The following is a 19,317-nucleotide window of genomic DNA, read 5'->3' on the forward strand; positions in this document are numbered from 1 at the left end:
TTCATTGCAGAAAATCATTTATTGAGCACTTACTACCTGCTGAGCACTCTGCTAGCTCTTTCTAGATTTGTGTAATTTAAGTCTTAGAACAACCCTTCATGGCAGTAGTTACTGTTTTCACGAGGCAACTAAGAGAGGGTCTGAAGCCCAGGTCACCCCACAGGAAGGGATCAAGCTGGAATGTGGACCTAGATTTGGCCAAAATCTAAAGCACCTGGTCCCAGTGAGGGACATGGAGGCACCGTAGAGAGGAGCCGACAGAGAATCCCATGCAGCTCCCCACACCAACCAGTGTTTGTTGACATCCACCAGGTTCTAGCACAATACAAATGATACCTATTTAATCTTCATGACTATCCTAGTATTCAGTGTTCTATCGTTGTAAATGGCAGGAATATATGGAAGCCTAAGTGAAAAAGGAGGATATTTGGGGCACCTGGGTGGCTCAGTGGTTGAGCATCTGCCTTTGGCTCAGGTTATGATCCCAGGGTCCTGGGATGGAGTCCTACATCAGGCTTCCTGCAGGAGCCTGCTTCTTCCTCTGCCTATGTCTCTGCCTCTCTCTCTGTGTCTCTCATGAATAAATAAATAAAATCTTTAAAAAAAAGAAGAGAAAAAGGATATTTATTTTAAGGACAAATGGGTATCTCCTGCCACTCAGGAATAGGAGACAGCCAGGCTGCCCAGGATTGCTGGAAATGAGAAGTGCTGGAGGACTCTTGCCTTGTGGAAAGATGTGGAAGTGGCCATTCAGAGTGTCTGTCCAGTGTCTCTCCCTGGGCCTGTTAACCTTTATAGGGTCAGGTCACAGCAGACAGAATGGCTTGAGTGAGGCAGGTATAGCCAAAGATGGTTGTGAGTTGTGCAGACTCTATTCCTTTCTTCTTCTTCTTCTTTTTTTTTTTTTTTAAAGATGTTACTTATTTATTCATGAGAGACACAGAAGCAGAGACACAGGCAGAGGGAGAAGCAGGTTCCCCCCAGGACCCCGGGGATCACGACCTGAGCCAAAGGCAGACACTCAACCACTGAGTCACCCAGGTGCCCCCACTTTAGTTATTCCTAACTCCAATGGTTAGGTAGTTTTATCCCCATTTTATACAGAAGGAATCAAGATTCACAACATTGCAAATGCAAATGCAAGGTCACATGGCCAGTAGTGGTGAAGGGAGAGGGCAGAGTTTGAACCAGGTTCCTATCAGAATCACCACACATGTGCCACTCTTGAGTACAAATGGTCTTAAATTCACTCTTTGATCAGAAGCTGGAAGAGAAACTAGGATGGTTTAAGCTGAGACGGGTAACTTGAAAGTCTATATAATATTTGGTCCAGCCTCATTTAAAAAAACTTTGCTTTCAAGGACGGTGACCAACAAGCCAGTTTCAATAACCAGTGAAAGTCAGAACAAGAAACAGGTCTTCTGAGAACAATGTCCTGATACTCAAGGGTCACTGAGGCAGGAGGGCTGCCTGTTCTGAAGGCCACATCCATTGCTTCTCTTGGTTCTGTCCAGCCTTCAAGCTGAAATCTGTCTCGACAAACCACCCCTGGCAGAAAATTGGGACGCCCTGGGGGTTTGAATGTTCTCATCTGACCTTTTCACAATCCCCAAGCAGATGGACCCGCGTGTTTTTTTTGGCTCCCTCATTAAGCTTGGGAGTGAATGTTCATTCTTAGATATTTCAGTTTACCCGTGGGGTGGAGAGGATGGAGTTTGTTTAGAAATGAATATTTTGGTACAGGCCTGACTTGACACTAACTTAGCTACTTCAGGGATGCTTGACCCTAAATGAACATTAATTCTTGTCTACAAAACTTGGCCCAGAGAGTACAAATTTTAAGTGATATGAACTTACCACAAGATTTGGAGGAGCATGTACTTCATTGGAAATACTACCCTGCCTTGTTTATCCCAAAAGGAGTATATAAATCTACCTTCATGTTTGTAAACACTAAATATGGGCCAGAGAGATGGATAGGAAAGCATAATGGAGGGTATGTTTTCTTTGGGAACAGAATGAGTCTTTCAGAGACAGGAAAGATTTTTTGTGGGATGGAGGATTTTTGAAGCTGTCTGTAAGACTGTATTAACTGGGGGGTGCCTGGATGGCTCAGTTGGTTAAGCATCTGCCTTCGGCTCAGGTCATTATCCTGGGGTCTGGAGATGGAGCCCCACTTCAAGCTCCCTGCTTGGCAAGGAGTCTGCTTCTTCCTCTCCCTCCTCCCCTCCCCACCGCTTGTGCATTGTCACTCTCTTGCAAATAAATAAAATCTTTAAAAAACTTTAAAAAAAAGACTGTATTGACTCAAACATCCTGCTTCTTGTTTTGCAGATTGGAAACCTGGAAGATTACTACCATTTTTATCATAGCAAAACCTTTAAAAGATCGACCTGGAGTAGCAGAGGCCCTCATACCTTCCTTAGAATGGATCCCCAGGTATGGATCTCCACTCCCGGGACAGGACCCTTTCCTAGAGTATTGTTTGCTTTTTGTTTGGATCTGTGGTTCTAAAAATAACTGAGTCCTGATTTTAACATGATGCTACACAGTTTTCCTTATCCACTTTGAATAAAACAAGACAGATGTGCAGCAACACATCAGACCATCTGAATGCTTGAAATATTTGGTCCCTTGTCAGACTTGAGAATTTCCATTGAAGCAACAGTCAAATGAATATAGACCTGTTGATCTTTTAAATCTTTAAAAACCAGCAAAATACACAGTAATCAGAGGAGGTAACTATATGAATATTACCCACAAAAGCAAAAAGACTAGGTAATTCAAGCTAGTGATTTAATAATAATGAAATTAGATTGGGTCAATGGTTGTTTTTGTGGTTGTCATAACACATGTTCTTTTTTTTTTTTTTTTCATAACACATGTTCTTAATGGTTACCATGAATTTTAAAACTTGGGCCGTAAATATTACTGTTTTCCTCTTAAAAATTCATGTGATCTTTGAGATAAGAGCAATTATAATTTGTGAAGAGGCTAACAATTAACATTTTCATATAATTCATGTTTATTGGATCATTAATTATACTTTCTCTCTGCATCAATTTGAGACTAGTATTTCACAAATGTCCGTCAACATACTTGGTAAGCTTAAAAATTTAAGATGGTCAAATTAGCTTTTGATGACTTCTTTCATTCAGCAAGTGATGTTGGAATACCAGCTATGGGGCAGCACCGTTGGAGTGGGTGGTCAGGCTGATAGAAAATGAAGCAGTAAGTAGAAAAATATGTGATCTGTCACAGGGTGATGAGTGCTATGAGGGAAAATGAAGTTCATGTGAAAAGCAGTAGCAACAAAGAAATGAGGCCATTGGTAAATCATAGTTTTCAAATGTGGAAATCGCCTTCTCTTAAAAAGCAATGTGCTAAATGTTAGTTTGGGCTTCCAAGCTGGCACACAGTACTATTTCTTTATTCCCACAGAATATTTACAATAAAGTTTCCATGGAGAAATGGGTTCTTGGTTTGTCCCAAGTCACCCTACTGATAGTCCTGGCTCCTTTTGTATTGGCTGAGCTAAGGGTAGGCAAGAGAGATGGATTAGGCCTGGGCACAGTACCTGAAACACCCTTCTCCAGAGTAATACTTCATGGTCTTCTGAATTCAAGCACATGAGAAAGTGGTCCTCATGCCACTCATTCATGTGATTGAGCTGTGACAAGACAGACATACCTCGTACATATTTCTGAACTGATTTTATAGATGTGTGACTAAATGGATAGGTGGATAGAAGGAAATAGATATGAAGCATTATGCTAATCCCATTATTCCTTCCTGGCAGGGAAAAGAATTCGATGTTTATTAAGGGACTACTGTGTGCTTGAGCACTTTAATGTATGTCATCTCCTCTGCTCATAGGGTACTATGATTATCCCTACGTGTGTTCACACCACGGAATTGGAAGGAATGTTTTTCAAAGGGCTGGTGTATTTTTTTTTTCCTTCTGGAAGTGGAGCTAGATAGTAGTTGCTGATTCCCACAGAACGGGACAATTGGAGAAGGATGAGCAGACCTGATGCTTCTATCAGTGTAAAGCTGAGTGGAAGGGGTTCTCTGTGCTGGTCACCAAAGAAATGTGGATTCTTTGAAGCTGCAAGAAGGATGCTGAGATTCACAGCAGCAGCATCTCTCAAAGCATCGAGAAACTTCTGAGCTGGGAAGAGAGTTGCTGCCAGGCCATCCACAGTTTCACTTCTAAGCGAACAATGTGCCCTGTTTTGTAAAGACAACATGCTTGTTCTTCATCGGAAGTCTTCAGAGTTATTAAATTGTTACCACACAGATAGTTAGAACACAGGTCAAGCCGTTTGAATGGGGGAGCTCCCGTGTCCCAACAGAAGCATGCAATAAGAAGATAATGTGGCAGTGTACTTCCTGGCTCCTTTTCTGCAGGGCGTTCTGAGAATTAAGCTGTTTCTCAATTGTTAGAACTACAGCAGAGTTGAAATAGGACCTGAGTTTTATAGACATCCTTTTTTTTTAAGTGACTAAATTTTAAAACATTTAAAAGTATCTTGGGCACCCGAGTGGCTCCATTAGTTAAGCATCCAACTCTTGATTTCAGCTCGGGCCGTGATCTCAGGGTCATGAGATAGAGTACCACATTGGGCTCTGCGCTCAGCATGGAGTCTGCTTGAGATTTTTTTCCTCTGCCTCTGCCCCTACCCCTGCTTGTGTTTAGTGTCACTCACTTTCTCTCTCTCTCAAAATAAATAAATAAATCTTAAAAAAAACAAAACAACGGGGGTGCCTGGGTGGTTCAGTTGGTTAAGCATCTGCCTTCAGCTTAGGTCTTGATCTCTAGGTGCTGGGATCAAGCCCTGCATCAGGCTCCCTGTCAGTAGGGAGTCTGCTTCTCCCTCTCCTTCTGCAGTAAATAAGTAAAAAAAAAAAAATCTTTAAAAAAACCCAACATTCGGGGATCCCTGGGTGGCTCAGAGGTTAAGCGCCTGCCTTCAGCCCAGGATGTGATCCTGGAGTCCCGGGATCAAGTCCCACATCTGGCTCCCTGCATGGAGCCTACTTCTCTCTCTGCCTGTGTCTCTGCCATTCTCTGTCTCTGTGTGTTTCTCATGAATAAATAAAATCTTTAAAAAAAAAACAACACACATTCAAAGGTATTCAACTTGACTGCATTTCCCTTACTTCCCCAAATATTAATTGTGCACCTGCTGGATACTAGGCTCTGTGCCCCAGGGGAGGCAGAGATGCCCACCCAGCTGGTGTCTGCCCTGGGTGAGCCCCCAGCAGAGCAAGGCACAGGAGTTGGGCGTGAGATTGTCCGATGTAGCAGAGAGGGAGCCCAGGCAGGCTTGAGTGCATGGGGTGGGAGTGTCCAGATCCACCTCCGCAGTAGCATCTATGGTGCCAGACTCATTCATTTGAGGTGCAATCAGAGCCCTACATTCAGTTTGGAACTGAGGGCAAACCATTCCCAGTGATCAGCTGTGTCCTTGAAGGGAAGATTAGGAAGGATGGACTTTCTCTTAGCAAAGGCTATGGCAGTTAGGTTTTTCAAATAAAAGTCCCTTTTATCCAAGAGCTTCTTAATAAGCTCCTGGCAGGGCTACTATCAAAGCGTCTTGCCACTATAGAAGAAAGAGAAAAGGTAAACAGCCTGCACATTCCAGCCCTGCCTGCGACTTCCACGCGATTGGCTCCTGCTCTCTTGCAGCACTAATTAAATTTGTAGCCGCAGGGAAAACATAGAGACATCTGAACCAATTATGAATTCGGAATCACAAGTGAAATACTTCTGTTTAAATCAGTCTAGTTGAATACAAACCAAATCAATTAGCTGTCAGGCTGACTAACTAATATTTACTTTGCCTCGTCATTCTGATTAAATATTGAGCAAAAGTAGCTGTTTTACACAAGTGTTGAGTGTCACCTTTTTCTCACAGCACACCAGGATGCTTTCCTATGTCAGCGGAGCATTTCTGTGGCATCTAGGCATTTGGAGATGGTGTGATTAGTATTAGTAAGGAAAGGACAAGATGAGTTAATATTATTCAGAGACACTGGAATGCAAAGTTGCCATTGAGTTTGAATGACCATACTGGAAATGAATGTTGCAGTTCTTTGGGTACAGTGCGATCGAACGCAGATGGTATTTTATTGTAATTAGCTTCAGTCTCTATTGTAAAAAAAAAAGCGCTTTGATAAGGGATGGAATTTACAATCCACCCCAACCTCACAAAAGAAAGCAAAACAAAACGCAAGTGGGAAGGGAGTATTTAAGACTTCTTTTCGCTGCCCATGTGCACACGCACGTGTGTACATATGGACATTTATTAAGCTACTTTTTGCATGAACCCTGTACCAGAATTGTGCTGTAATTTTCTTTATATTCTTAATTACCTTTACTTGATGTTTTGTTTTGTTTTGTTTTGTTTTGTTTTGTATCAACCACCCTTGAAAAGGGCCATTTTGCTCCAAGTGCTTTGTGGATCAGCCTCCTCCTTGGGAGAACAGCCTGACTGTTCTCCGCGTGCAGTATCAGTCACTGGGTTTTTCCAAGGGCTGTCATTTAAGCAAACTGAAAGCATTTGTTTTTTAACTTGTTCTTTTGCCAAAAGTCTGGAGAAGGGTGGATGCTACAGAAGCATCAGCCAATGGCTGTAAGGGCTCACAAATTTTTTTTAAATTACTTGTTCTGATTTTGTTCCAAGCTGGCTTATAGTTCGGCATGGCTGGCTGCATCTTCCAACCCTTACATTTTAGTGTGATGACTGTGGTTCAGCCCTTCCCTTCCTTTCCGTTCTCAGCCAGATTGATGACAGAAATGGAAGGATAAAGATGTTATAAGGCAGGCCCTCTGTGGCTCCTTCTGGGGCGGTGGGAGCCTTCAGTTTGAAGCTTCATTTCAGTGCTTTCAGCTCAAAAGTTGGAAATGATTTCTAGGACCAGGGTAGGCATTCTGTCTTGTAGGATGGGACTCTGCCCCCAGAGTTTAGTCAAAGCTCAGGTTTCTTTCCAGCAGTGATGCAACGTTTAGGCAGATCTTTCCATTAACCACAGATGGAATTTTATCTGAGAGTTTTGTGTGCTAGAACCATTCAAAGTGCAAACAAAAAGTTCCTGGCAAATCCAAGCACATAGTCAGTGACCAGATCTCAGGGGCCGATGAACTTGAGCGGGCTGGGGGCATGGGAGGGCCGCCACCCAGGGACTGATGGATTTGTCCATCTGGCGACAGAAGAAATTTCCAGCTGTCTCTTCACATTTTCAGTATGACCTGGCCAGGTAGAGTGGAATGGCTACTATGAATGGGCAAAAATTAGAATGTTAAAATATGGTTTAAAAGATGGACCTTTATTATTTTTTCACTAGCACATTCTATGCTTCTGCCTAGATGCCTCATAGATTCTCAAAGTCCACACGTCCCCAACCCAACTGACCGCCTCTGACCTTGCCCCTGTCTCAGAAGCGCCATCTGCATCCATGGCATAAGCAGTAACCTCCCTCACACCCACATTTGTTTTACCTCCTACACAACTCTGTGATGCCCCTATACTGTGTCACCACCTGCACCCCTGCCTTCTCTCAGCTGGACCACTGCCCTGCCCTCCTCACTGGCCTGCCATGTGCTTCCTCGTCTCTCACCAGTCTGCTCTCCCTCTCCCAAGAGATCCTATAAAACACACGTGTGATGCTCCCACTGCCCCATTGGGAGGTCCTTCTTTCTCTGGCCTCCCTGTGGCCCTTGGACACCAGCTACACTGGCCTGTCCCGTCCTCCTCAGATGGCACTGGCTCTTTCCCCCTGCAGAGTTTGTACAGACTGTCTTTCCCACTGTGTCTCTTCTTCATCATCTCATCTCAACTTATTTTTGTCTGCCACCAGAAGTTAGCTCATCTTCTCTGACTTAACTTGCACTTCCTACAGTTGTATGTTTATATTCTAGACTTGTGAGACTTCCTCACTGGATTCCAGAAGTGGAGGGGTTATGTCTGTTTATCCCCCTTCTCTTGTCCCAGTTCAACACTCGAGCTTAGCAGTGGCAGGGCCAGAGAGGGTCTTGGTGTGGGCTCTATATCCGGCATGCATTCCAAGCTGACCACCGTCACAGGAGATGCACCATCTTGAAGGGTTTAGTGGTCACACAGGTGTAGGAGAAGTGTCCCAGTACACACAAGAGCAGGAATGAAGCCTGTCTGGCTCAGCAGCTGTCGGACTTACTTGACCACGGCCTCCTCCCTTTTGTTCCTGTAAACATCTGATTCCTGGCCATTTTGGAAAGAGTGCCAAGATTGCAGGCCCAGGTGGGGAGCACACAGGAGCACACAGCAGTGTTTGGTGGGAATGATGAATGGTTTAGTGTGCTTGGGATCTGGTAATGGACAGGGACAAGGTCAGCAGGAGCTGCAGATGGTGCCCGAGGGTGCCAGGAACATGAGGCTGGGGAGAGTGTTCAGTTTTCTGGACCCCAAGGAGAGGCAATGGGAAGGTAAGCCGACCTGAGATAGACAAACTTATAGTTAGAAGCACATGAGCACATCGCTTGCCAGTGGATTATAAAGTGCTCAAGGGCCAAGGCCACATCTTAGTTTTATTCCCTTATGAGTCTAGCAGATTAATCAGTAGATAGTAGATGGACGCTTAGTAAATGTTTATTGAAACACCTCAACTTGCACAGAGTAGGTTCACATAATCAAGTTGTATCTCTTATCATCTGTTATCCCCTTCTTTTTATGTAATGACTTTAGAAGTGACTTGTGGCCTGCCTTTGTAATATGATGACAAAAATCCTAGAAAGGGCCTGAATGAATTAATCATGTTGCATCGTGTATTGCTAAAGCCCACAATGAAGATAGGACTGACAATGCCAGCTGGACACTGGGCACGTTGACCAGGGTCTACTTGGTGAACACCAGTGGGGAGCTAAGCTCTAGCCACCTGCCCTGTTTTCTGTGAGTAGAGGCAGGTGATAACTCAGAGGTACAGGGATACCTTCTCTTTTCTTTCAGCAGAGTAAGAACTAAATGACAAATGAATGAAGAGAGTCAGTTTCCCAAAGTACTTTCACACTTCCTATTCTCTAAAACGGGCAAAATGACTACTGTCATGTCCCACCAACATGAAACATTCGTGGCCTGTGTAGTGCAGCTTGGATGGCAAGAGCTGGAGGTGGTCTACATGTTGTTTCAGCCATGGCTGTGGGTGAGGAAGTGGATTTGGGGCTAGGTCCCAGTCACCTCCCCGACATGGGAGGAAGAGGGTGGTGGGTTTCTACACTGATTCGGAATACCCTTTATTTTGTTCGTTCATCTTCCTTCTCTTCTCCTTCATCCAGGGCCCAGGAGCCCTGCCTCCTGGGTTTCCAGCTAAGCAACTGCCAGAGCAGCCCAGCATCCCTTACCCTACCCCAAGGTGAGACCCTCAGGGGGGCTCGGGCATCTTACTGAGACATACTGTAAAGAGGCTGTCCAGGCATTGCTTGCTTGAGGGGTTGGTCCCTCTGCCCCTCCTCACCCCTAGAATGTAAGTGCTACTGCACTTCTCAATTCCTCACATGGAAAGCTCTGATCTACTTTCTGTGAGCCTAGCTGAATTCAATGGCTCATACTCATTTTGGAATCACAGGCCCCTTTGAAAAGCTGATGAAAGTCCTGGATTCTTTTTCTCTCTACAGAGGAAAGAAAAGGAAAATACATGCTCGTGTCCATATCACTTTGCCTCTAGTTTTTGGGGCTTCCTGGGACTGTCACCTGTCCTTCCATTCTTGAGGGACCCTAGGCCCTAGAGAAGAAAGCCCCAGCTTAGCTCCCTGCTCGTGTCATGTGTGCATTAACCATTGCCTGTCACAAGACCAGGGCCACCTTGCATGCTGTAGGGTGACTGACACTTGTCAAGGAGTATTCTTTTCCTTTCTTTCAATTCCCTACTCAGTGGGTTAGCTTCTTACTTAGCTCATCACCTGGTTGAAAGTTGACCCAATGCTCGTGTTGGCCCAAAGTGTTGAGAAGAGTCGGTGTTGATGGGCACCGAGTTCTAAGTATCAGAGCCTAATGGAGTGCAAAGGTGGCTCAGGAATGGGCTGATCTGACCCCCTGATTACAGAATGGCCGCTGAAGCGCAGGCAGGCTGCCTAGCCTCCTACAAGCAGAGTGAGAGGTTGATTGTCTACATTATCTCTGGTGAGCTCGCTCTCTTGTGGAGGAGGTCTTGGGATTTGGTGGCACCTGGGCCCTTGGGGGTCTGGCCTCTGACTTCTTCCATGGCTATTCCCTGGCCTGCAGTCAGGACTGGCTTACTCACAAGCTAACAGGAGAGGAATTTCCCTGTCCTTCAGCAAGTACAGAATAAGCTGCCCTTCACTTTGATGATGCTTAGGGGGAAAGAAAAAAGAGAGCTGGCAGGAGCCGTCTCCCATGTTCTGGATACAATTGTGCATGGAACTCAGAACCTACGTAGAATGAACTCTCAACAAACCGAACATACCAGTGGGCACTTTATGGAAGTTTAGCAGCTTGAGTCAAATGTGTGGTCTTCCCCCTGAGGCCGTAGGGCCCTCTGATCCTTTGTGGGGACAAAGGATCCTGTGAATGGCCTTTGTTGCCTTAGCTCTTGCCTTTGTCTCCAGACAAAGACTCTGGAGCCCCCCTCTAGGACTTTCCAGCTCCTACCAACTTCCTGAGGCTTCTGAAGCCATAGTGGGCCCCTATGAGCAATTGAGGGCTTTACAGCAGGGCATGGACACATGGTGGCTTCGGGTGGAACAGAGCTGGATTTTCATGCTCTCATTGGTGGCATTGGCTCATGGGAGGGAGCTACAAAACAAACCCCATTGTCACTTGTCAAGCCTATGACTGATGTGCTGGGCCAGCTTCTGGTCTGTCAGCATGCTGTGGGCCACAGGGAAGAGGGCATGACCAGGGCTGTCTAAGGCATGCCTGCCAAAATGACACTTGGACAATTTTACAGTACAGTAGCATTGATAACCCATGATACCCACAGGCATCTAGTGGAATCCTGATCATTTATGTTACCTCTTTATACCCATCTTTAAATTGTAATTACCTTATCAGGGCACCTAGATGATGGCTCAGTCCGTTAAGCATCTGCCTTCAGCTCAGGTCATGATCTCAGGGTCCTGGGATGAAGCCCCACATTGGGCTCCCTACTCAGCAGGGAGTCTGCTTCTCCCTCCCCCTCTGTCCCTTCCTCATTTTGTGCTCGCTCTCTCTCTCTCTGTCAAATAAATAAATAAATAATATGTTAAAAAAAATTTTTTTTTTACCTCATCTACAGAAGGGCATTCACCAGATGCCTAATTTTAATTTGATTGACTTCTTGAGAAGAAAGATGGAGGGGCATGCCTGGCAAAAGAAAGCATTGCTATTCACATAACCTTGGGAAGATTTTGAAGTCTTCTGCATGACTAGAATTCTCTCCCGCAGAGCAAATAAGTTCTATGATAAATATGCTATATGTATAGCAAGCAACATAGAAAAAAAAACAAAGATAAAAAGAAAAGGGTCAGTGTGAGGTTCCACCTTCACAACATGACTTTGAGGAAATCAAGACATTTTATACAGGTTTGTACAGGTCTGCTAAAAGAGATGATGTGTTTGGGCCAGACGTAACATTTGACAAACCATGCTCTTGCCCCAGATCACTTTATGGTTGATGTTACACACACACACACACACACACACACACACACACACACACACACACAAATTCAGTCAAGGTCATCAGGTAGTCATTAAGGCTATCATGTTTTCTCCCCTGCAATGTGTTTTTAAAAGTCTACCTGTGGTTATATTTGTAATCTGAAATGTATCCATTTACCTTCACTCTTGCATTCAAGAAGCATGTAGTGAGCTCCTTCTGTGTGCCACATGTTGCCTGGCATGCTGAAATACAGTGCTGAGCAAAACCCAGGCCCTGCCCACAGGCCCATGGGGAGTGGAGGGACACATCCCTCCACAGACTTCCGGACACATCCAGTTATGAACTGGCCAGTGCTGGAAGAGCAAGGTGCAGGACAAGCCCTCAACTTATGGCAGAGACTCACCTAAGTATGTGTTCATTCTGTGTCAGTTTTCATTTTGCCTTTTCAGTAAGAAAGAGGATGATCTATCAGTCCAGCAAATCTTTGCTGAGCAAGTACCTGTTGCAGGGCAGGTGTTTGCTGAGAGCTGGGGAAACAAGGGTGACCTCAATCATCCCTCCTCTGAAAGGAAAAAAGAGCTGTCAAATAGTGGGCACACTGTCAGATGAGGGCATGCAGGGGTGCCTGGGCCCCCCAAGGGGAACCCCTCAACAGCCAGCCTGGATGTCAGAATGGGCTTCCAGGGTGTGCGGAGGTCAAAAGATGGATACAGGGATGCCTGGGTGGCTCAGTGGTTGAGCGTCTGCCTTTGGCTAAGGTTGTGATCCCAGGGTCTTGGGATTGAGTCCCACATTGGGCTCCCCCTGGGGAGCCTGCTTCTCCCTCTGCCTATGTCTCTCCCTCTCTCTCTGTGTTTCTCGTGAATAAATAATTAAATCTTAAAAATAAAATAATAAAATATAATATAATATTGGTAAAGAGCTGCTGCCTCGAGCATCTCTCCCTGGCCCAATGCAGCCTCAGCCACCGTGGCCACTTCTCTGGGGTCCTGTATGTTCTCATCACTAGCAATGGGAGGAGAGGTCTGACTGAGCTAGGGCTTCCAGATCCTCCTTTAGCAGAACAGCCTCGTGGATTCTGAAACATTTAAGAATCTCAACCCTGATTAAGGCCACAATTTAAATCCGCATTACTCTCTGAGGGCAGCTGTAACAAATGACCACACACTGGGTGGCTTAAAATAATAGAAATTTATTCTCTCACAGTCCTGAATTCTAGAATTCTGGAATCAAGGTATTAATAGGGCAGTAGCTCCTCTGAAGACTCCAGGTGAGAATGATCTCTCCTTGCCTCTTCCAGCTCCTGGTGGCCCCAGGTGTTCCTTGGCTCATGGCTGTATCCCTCCCACCTCTGCTTCTGTCTCTGTCTTCCTAAGGGCTTGTCCTTTTGCCTTCTTGTATGGGGGCCCTTGTTGTTGGAATTTAGGTCACATCCAAATAATCCAGGGTGGTCTCATCTGGAGATCCATAATTTAATTACTTCTGAGTGGACATACCTTTGGGAGGCCACCATCTACTTAGGTATAGTAGGTGAGAGGCCACCTACTATAAAACCTATGGAGAGGGATCCCTGGGTGGCTCAGTGATTTGGCGCCTGCCTTTGGCCCAAGGCGTGATCCTGGAGTCCCGAGATTGAGTCCCATATCAGGCTTACTGCACGGAGCCTGCTTCTCCCTCTGCCTGTGTCTCTGCCTCTCTCTCTCTCTCTCTCTCTCTCTCTCTCATGAATAAATAAATAAAATATTTTAAAAAAAAAAACTATGGAGAGGCGCCTGGGTGGCTCAGTTGGTTGAGCGTCTGACTCTTTGATTTTAGCTCAGGTCATGATCTCAGGGTCACAGGATCAAGTCCCACATTGGGTTCCACGCTCAACGTGGAGTCTGCTTGAGATCCTCTGTCTCCCTCTGCCCTCCCCCCTGCTCATTCCCTCTCTCTTTTTCTCTCTCTAAAATAAATAAATAAATAAATAAATAAATAAATAAAAGAAATCTTTTAAAAAGCCTGTGGAGAGTGAAGTAGAAGGAGCAGGTACTTTCTTGTGTGCAGTATTTCTCCTTCCTTCAATCCAATGACCTGAAGGTTTGATAAGTCTTCGTAAGGAGGTTGGGCTCAATCCTTACAAGGCATACTTGGGCATTAAATGTATTTTATTATGCTCCAGGCCCACTCCCTTGCAGGCTTACTTGAGTTTAGGTCTTATTTTCTGAGCTATATGTCTGTGGCCTTGAAAGGTAGATCATGTGTAGTACTGTCTCTTGCATTTTTCACCAAGAGGAAGTCTGAGCGCCTCCCCAGGAAGTTCTGAGGGAATCTGGATGGACCATGAGGGAAGCTTCAATGTAAAGGGACAATCCAGGTAAACTTCCAGAGAAATATTATGAAAAACACTTGAAACCCCACAAAGGATCTCAGGTTGCCTTTTCTAATAAAGATAATCACATGCATCAAGGAAAATAGCCTCAGTCAGGTCTCCCTCCCAGCCATGACACCCATCATCAGGACTATTTTGCCATATTTGTTCTCCAGTTCTGCAGAAAAATGATTCCATTTGTGACACCTCCTTGGAGATGCTAAACTATGTACCCCTTTCTCATAAATCACATCACTATTCATGAACGAAGACCCTCAGACGTGCCTGTGTGAGGGTAACCCCGTTAGCAAGGACAGGTCCAGATATTATTTGATGAGATACCTAAAGTTTCAGTCATTTGGTTTTGGGTCATTAGCACCTCTGACCTTCCTGGATAGGCCAGGTGGCTCCTAGGTTCCAACCTGAGGGGCATCTGCAGAGCCCTGTCTTTGAGTTGAGGTGCAGGAGAGGGTACTTTGGTGCTGGATGGGGCCCAGTGGTATTCAGGCATCAGACACAGAGCTAGACTCTGTCACAACTTTGTCAAGCAGACAACTGAATGAGCAACCACAAGGGCCATACCATCCAGAAATCAAGGCAGGTAGACCTAGCAGATGCCAAAATGCAGGAGTCTAGGATCCCCTTGTATTTCCCTGCAGTTGGCTGAGAAACAAGGCAATGACTGGGGCCCAGAGAAAGAAAATGGGAAGCAAGCCCAGACCAAGGGACCACTGGCCAAATCAGCCTGTGACAGTGAGGTCACCTGTGACTCCATCTGAATAATTTGTTGTATTTGGTTCCATTGGCCTGACAAGGCCTCACTGGCAGTCAAAGACTTATAATAACCTGTTGCGGGAGAGAGGGCTGTCCCTGGGACCACACTGGAGGGAGAGCCCCAAACTGTACTGTGGACCACAAGCCATTATAGCCCACTCTCAGAACTGGGTGGTAACGTTGAATTTTTACCTAGAGTCCAGCCGTGAGTTGGAGGCCGGGATGCCCACCCTCTTTCATCCCAATAGGGGACTATCTTATAAGTTCTGGCAACATGGTTTCTTAAGTCACCTACCTGATTTGGGGAAGTCACCCACTCGGGCTTGAAAGAGGAGAGAGTTCACCTCCTCCTCTGTAACTGAAAGTGGGGCCTGGTGGCCACAGTAGCAGAAGGTGCTGGACGTTAGTAAGATAAGTGGTGAGTTAGTGGGGCAAGATTGATGGGAAGACAGTGGAGCCATTAGTAGTATACACAACACTTGATTTTGTAATTAGGTTGTTTAGCAGATTAGGAAATATTGTCTCAGGTATCTTATGCCAAGCAAATCTTTTCTGGTTCAGGCAATGATATATGGGCAAGTTGCAGAATGCCATCGGAGGGTGTTCTGAAGGAAATATCTCATTGTATAGTTTTATTTTCCATGGAAGTATTTATCCATGGCAGTTATAAATTATCTAGGACTTGGGGCCTAATTTTAGTACCTAAGCCCAAAATTGTTTTTGAGCTGTTTATGGTATTTCTAGGGAACCTGGTCTCCTGGTGTTTTATGAACAAAGCACATTGGTGGTGGGACAGGCTGTGATACTTCTTTCTAAGCATTTTGTCTTGTTGACCAAGGTTGCCTTTCAGATCAGTCCCTACCCTTAGATGTGAGGCTGTGTATGAGGCTGTTCTGCTTTTGTCCGTCAGGACAGTGTAGGGTAGTTGAGGGCAGGAGAGGTCTGAGGGAAGACATCTTGCCCCTCTGCCCTTGGGTGCCTTTATTCCTTTCAAGAGTTGTCTTGGGTGGCTCCCATGGTAGCTGTGCCAGCCTTGGGTCTGGAGCCTGGGGTCACCAGCCTTGCCTGGTCTCCAGGTCCCTCTGGGTTTCCACCACCCCCAACTTTGAGGTTCCCATCACCCACTCCTCCTCCTCCTTCTGCCTTCCCTACCCTGTGCCACCTGTCCACTACTTCAGAGCCTACATCACACTCTGGGCTGCTTGGTGCAAGCCCCCACCCAGAGCACAGATTCCTGAGAGCAGAGCCCCGGGGCCCTCAGCCTGCTCATCTCTACCCCAGCCAGACTGAGCCCCAGAGGGAGCCATTACTGAATCAGGTGAGACCACAGTAGCAGGACCAAAAAAATGCTTTGCTTGAGGGCATGGGAGTTCTTTTGCCCATGATCTTTTAAAAATAAAAATAAAAATAAAACAGAATGAAACAAATCTCTTCTACTTTGAAAAACTCAGACACACATACACTTAAGTGAGTACTATACCAGTTCATATGCCAGTGCCCCCTCAAGACAACTTGTGGTGAGACCCATTGTACAGATGAACAAACAGGCCATGAGGTTTCTCAGTCATCCAGCTGCTGAGTGTGGGACTGGGTTTTGAATCTAGGCAGCTAAGCTCCTGGATTCCTGCTCTTAAATGTCATGTGTACTCCCTCTCAAACCGTTTTCCTTGGCAGATCATGCCAATTGAAAGTTTATGAAACTGTGAAAATAATTTAGAAATTTGAAATTACCAATAATATCACCACTGAAGGGGAGCCTGGTGGTGCAGCGGTTTAGCGCCGCCTGCAGCCTAGGGCATGATCCTGGAGACCCGGGATCGAGTCCCACGTCAGGCTCTCTGCATGGAGCCTGCTTCTCCCTCTGCCTGTGTCTCTGCCTCTCTCTCTGTGTCTCTATGAATAAATAAATAAATAATCTTTAAAAAAAATGTCACCATTGAATTGCTGCTATTAATATTTTGCCATATCTCTTTCTAGATTTTTTTCTGTGTGCTTATTTTGGTGCCATGTTTCCAGTGGCTGCTAAAAATTCCAGTGAATTTACTGATTCCTGTCCTCTATTGAACATCTTGATTCCAACTTCCAATAACCATTTGATCAATTTCTCCCCTCTTTCAGCTCTTTCCATTCTCATACATGTATTTCCTTCATATTCAGGACAAGGGTCACCAGACAATTTACTGTCAACTTCACAAGCTGTCTCTCTCTCTCTCTTTTTTTCATTAGAATGATCTCAAAACCTCTTTTTCCTGCCACATACACAAACGAGTTCTAATGTTTCAAATGTGGTCATTTTGGAGTGAAAATGTCTCCTTGGTATTTACGATCCAAGACTTCTGTGACACGGATATTCATGAAAAAGGACACTTGTAGCACCTACTGAGAGGCTACAGACAATTATGAGACCCTCTTTAAAATAAATAGTAACTGCATTTCTCCCTGCCAGGTGAAATGGCTCCAACAACAAGAAGTGAAACGTAGGGTGAAGAGACAGGTGCGAAGCGACCCTCAGGCCCTCTATTTCAATGACCCCATTTGGTCCAACATGTGGTACATGGTGAGTAGGATGTGGGCCTCACTGCCCCTGGGGCATTTGCACTGCTGTGCTTCCGAGATAGGTTAATTTCTCCCAGCAAAGCTAAATTCTCATGACAACTGGAAATTGACACACTTCCTATCAGTGTGAACCCCCTACTTCAGTGCTGCGTAGCACAAACTTTCTTGTGCAGGTTTTAAAAATGATGTGCAAGCTCCCAGGGAGAGTGGCGGGGGGTGGGGTGGGGGCGGTGGGAGTGGTGTTTGAGCAGGGGAGTGATTTATAAGTTTAATGAAAATGAGAGCCCCCAAAGGGAGATGGTGCCCTAGGAAAATGATAGATTGCCAGGTGCGGAAAAAGCATGGGAGCTCTTCCTATTTACTCTTCTTAGAAATGGGTGGGAGAAAGCAGTTGTCTGCTCTGTAGGGCATGGGGAAGAGTTTCCTCCTTATTGCACGCATAAGAGCATCCCTGCTGGGTTTACAGGGTATGATATATCCATCTTATTCCAAGGGATGGCCGCAAGGAGTGCCCCTGCTGGGTGGGGTGTTTTGTGTCTTCTGTGCATACAGCATTGTGGTGACAAGAACAGCCGCTGCCGATCAGAAATGAATGTCCAGGCAGCGTGGAAGAAGGGCTACACTGGGAAAAATGTGGTGGTCACCATCCTCGATGATGGCATAGAGCGGAATCACCCGGACCTGGCCCCAAACTATGTAAGTCAAGCCTAGGAATGTGCAAAGATAATCAACCATGCTAGTCAGTAAAGGAATACAAAAGGTTTCCCCCTCCCACCCCATTATACTATACAACACAGAGAGCCATGATGGGGAGGGGTGGCAAAACACGCTTCCCTGTGCTATCCTGGAGCTAGGGGTTGTACAGAAGGATTCGTTCAGATGTTTGAGGAGTCACATATGCACACATGACATGATTGAAGCCTGGGCTCTGGACCCAACTGCCTGGGTTCCTCTTCTGCTTCACAGCTTACTAGCTCTGAGGCCTTGGGCACGTTGCTTCATTTCTGGACCTCGGTGTCACCATCTGTAAAGTGGCATCTCATCAGGCAGTTGTGAGGATTGAATGTGTTTGTAAGTGTAAAGAAGAGAGCCAGGCATGGATTGCATACATTCGCTGTTCTAAGGAACCCGTATGCCTAACGACAGTTAAGTTCAACCATGTCGTGTCTGTTTGAGAGACAATTATGCAGCCCTTAAAAATGACAGTTTTGAAGTCAACAACTCAGGAGAGCTTTTCTGATGTGTTTTAAAAGGAGGATATGAAATGATATGAATACTATGATTGTGAATGTATAAGCATAGACATGAACATTAGAAGTATAAGATGCAGGACATTCTGACACATACGACAACATGGATGAAGCTGGAGGACATTGTATGCAAGAAGCCAATCATGAAAAATCCAGATACTATATGATTGTGCTTGTAAGAAGCACCTAGAGCAGTCAAATTCATAGACACAGAAAACAGAAGGGGGGTTGTCAGGAGCTGGGATAGTGGGGAGTTAGTGTCTGATGGGTGCAGGGTATCAGTTTTGTAAGATGAAGAGGTCTGGGGATGGAGGGTGGTGATGGTTGCACAACAGTGTGAATATACTTAATGCCATTGAACTTTATTTTATTTTATTTTTTTTAATTTTTTATTTATTTATGATAGTCACAGAGAGAGAGAGAGAGAGGCAGAGACACAGGCGGAGGGAGAAGCAGGCTCCATGCACCGGGAGCCTGATGTGGGATTCGATCCCGGGTCTCCAGGATCGCGCCCTGGGCCAAAGGCAGGCGCCAAACCGCTGCGCCACCCAGGGATCCCGCCATTGAACTTTATACTTTAAAATGGTTAGGGTACGTTTTGTAGTGTGTATTTTACTGCAATAAAAATATATATAAGATGATAGTTATAGGAAGAGAGTACCAGGTGTATGTTTTTCTCTACTTTCTAAAAGAGGCATGAAAATAATTTAAAGCATACTGTACTATTTCTCTTCAGTCACTGAGATTCCT

General features: G+C 45.4%; 1 protein-coding gene across 2 annotated transcripts in view; it reads left to right on the top strand.

Annotated features, from left to right (window-relative positions):
- The window catches only part of PCSK6 (proprotein convertase subtilisin/kexin type 6), a 182,542-nt gene that overhangs the window by 45,474 nt on the left and 117,751 nt on the right, over window positions 1-19,317 (top strand). For both annotated transcript variants that reach the window (XM_041752033.1, XM_041752034.1), the window contains exons 2-4: window positions 2,335-2,439; window positions 17,208-17,318; window positions 17,870-18,013. In XM_041752033.1, the coding sequence (XP_041607967.1) occupies window positions 2,335-2,439; window positions 17,208-17,318; window positions 17,870-18,013 (360 nt within the window). The remainder of the gene's footprint in view (window positions 1-2,334; window positions 2,440-17,207; window positions 17,319-17,869; window positions 18,014-19,317) is intronic.

This window comes from Vulpes lagopus, chromosome 4, assembly GCF_018345385.1.
Source record: "Vulpes lagopus strain Blue_001 chromosome 4, ASM1834538v1, whole genome shotgun sequence".
In the NCBI taxonomy this organism is placed as follows: Eukaryota; Metazoa; Chordata; class Mammalia; order Carnivora; family Canidae; genus Vulpes; species Vulpes lagopus.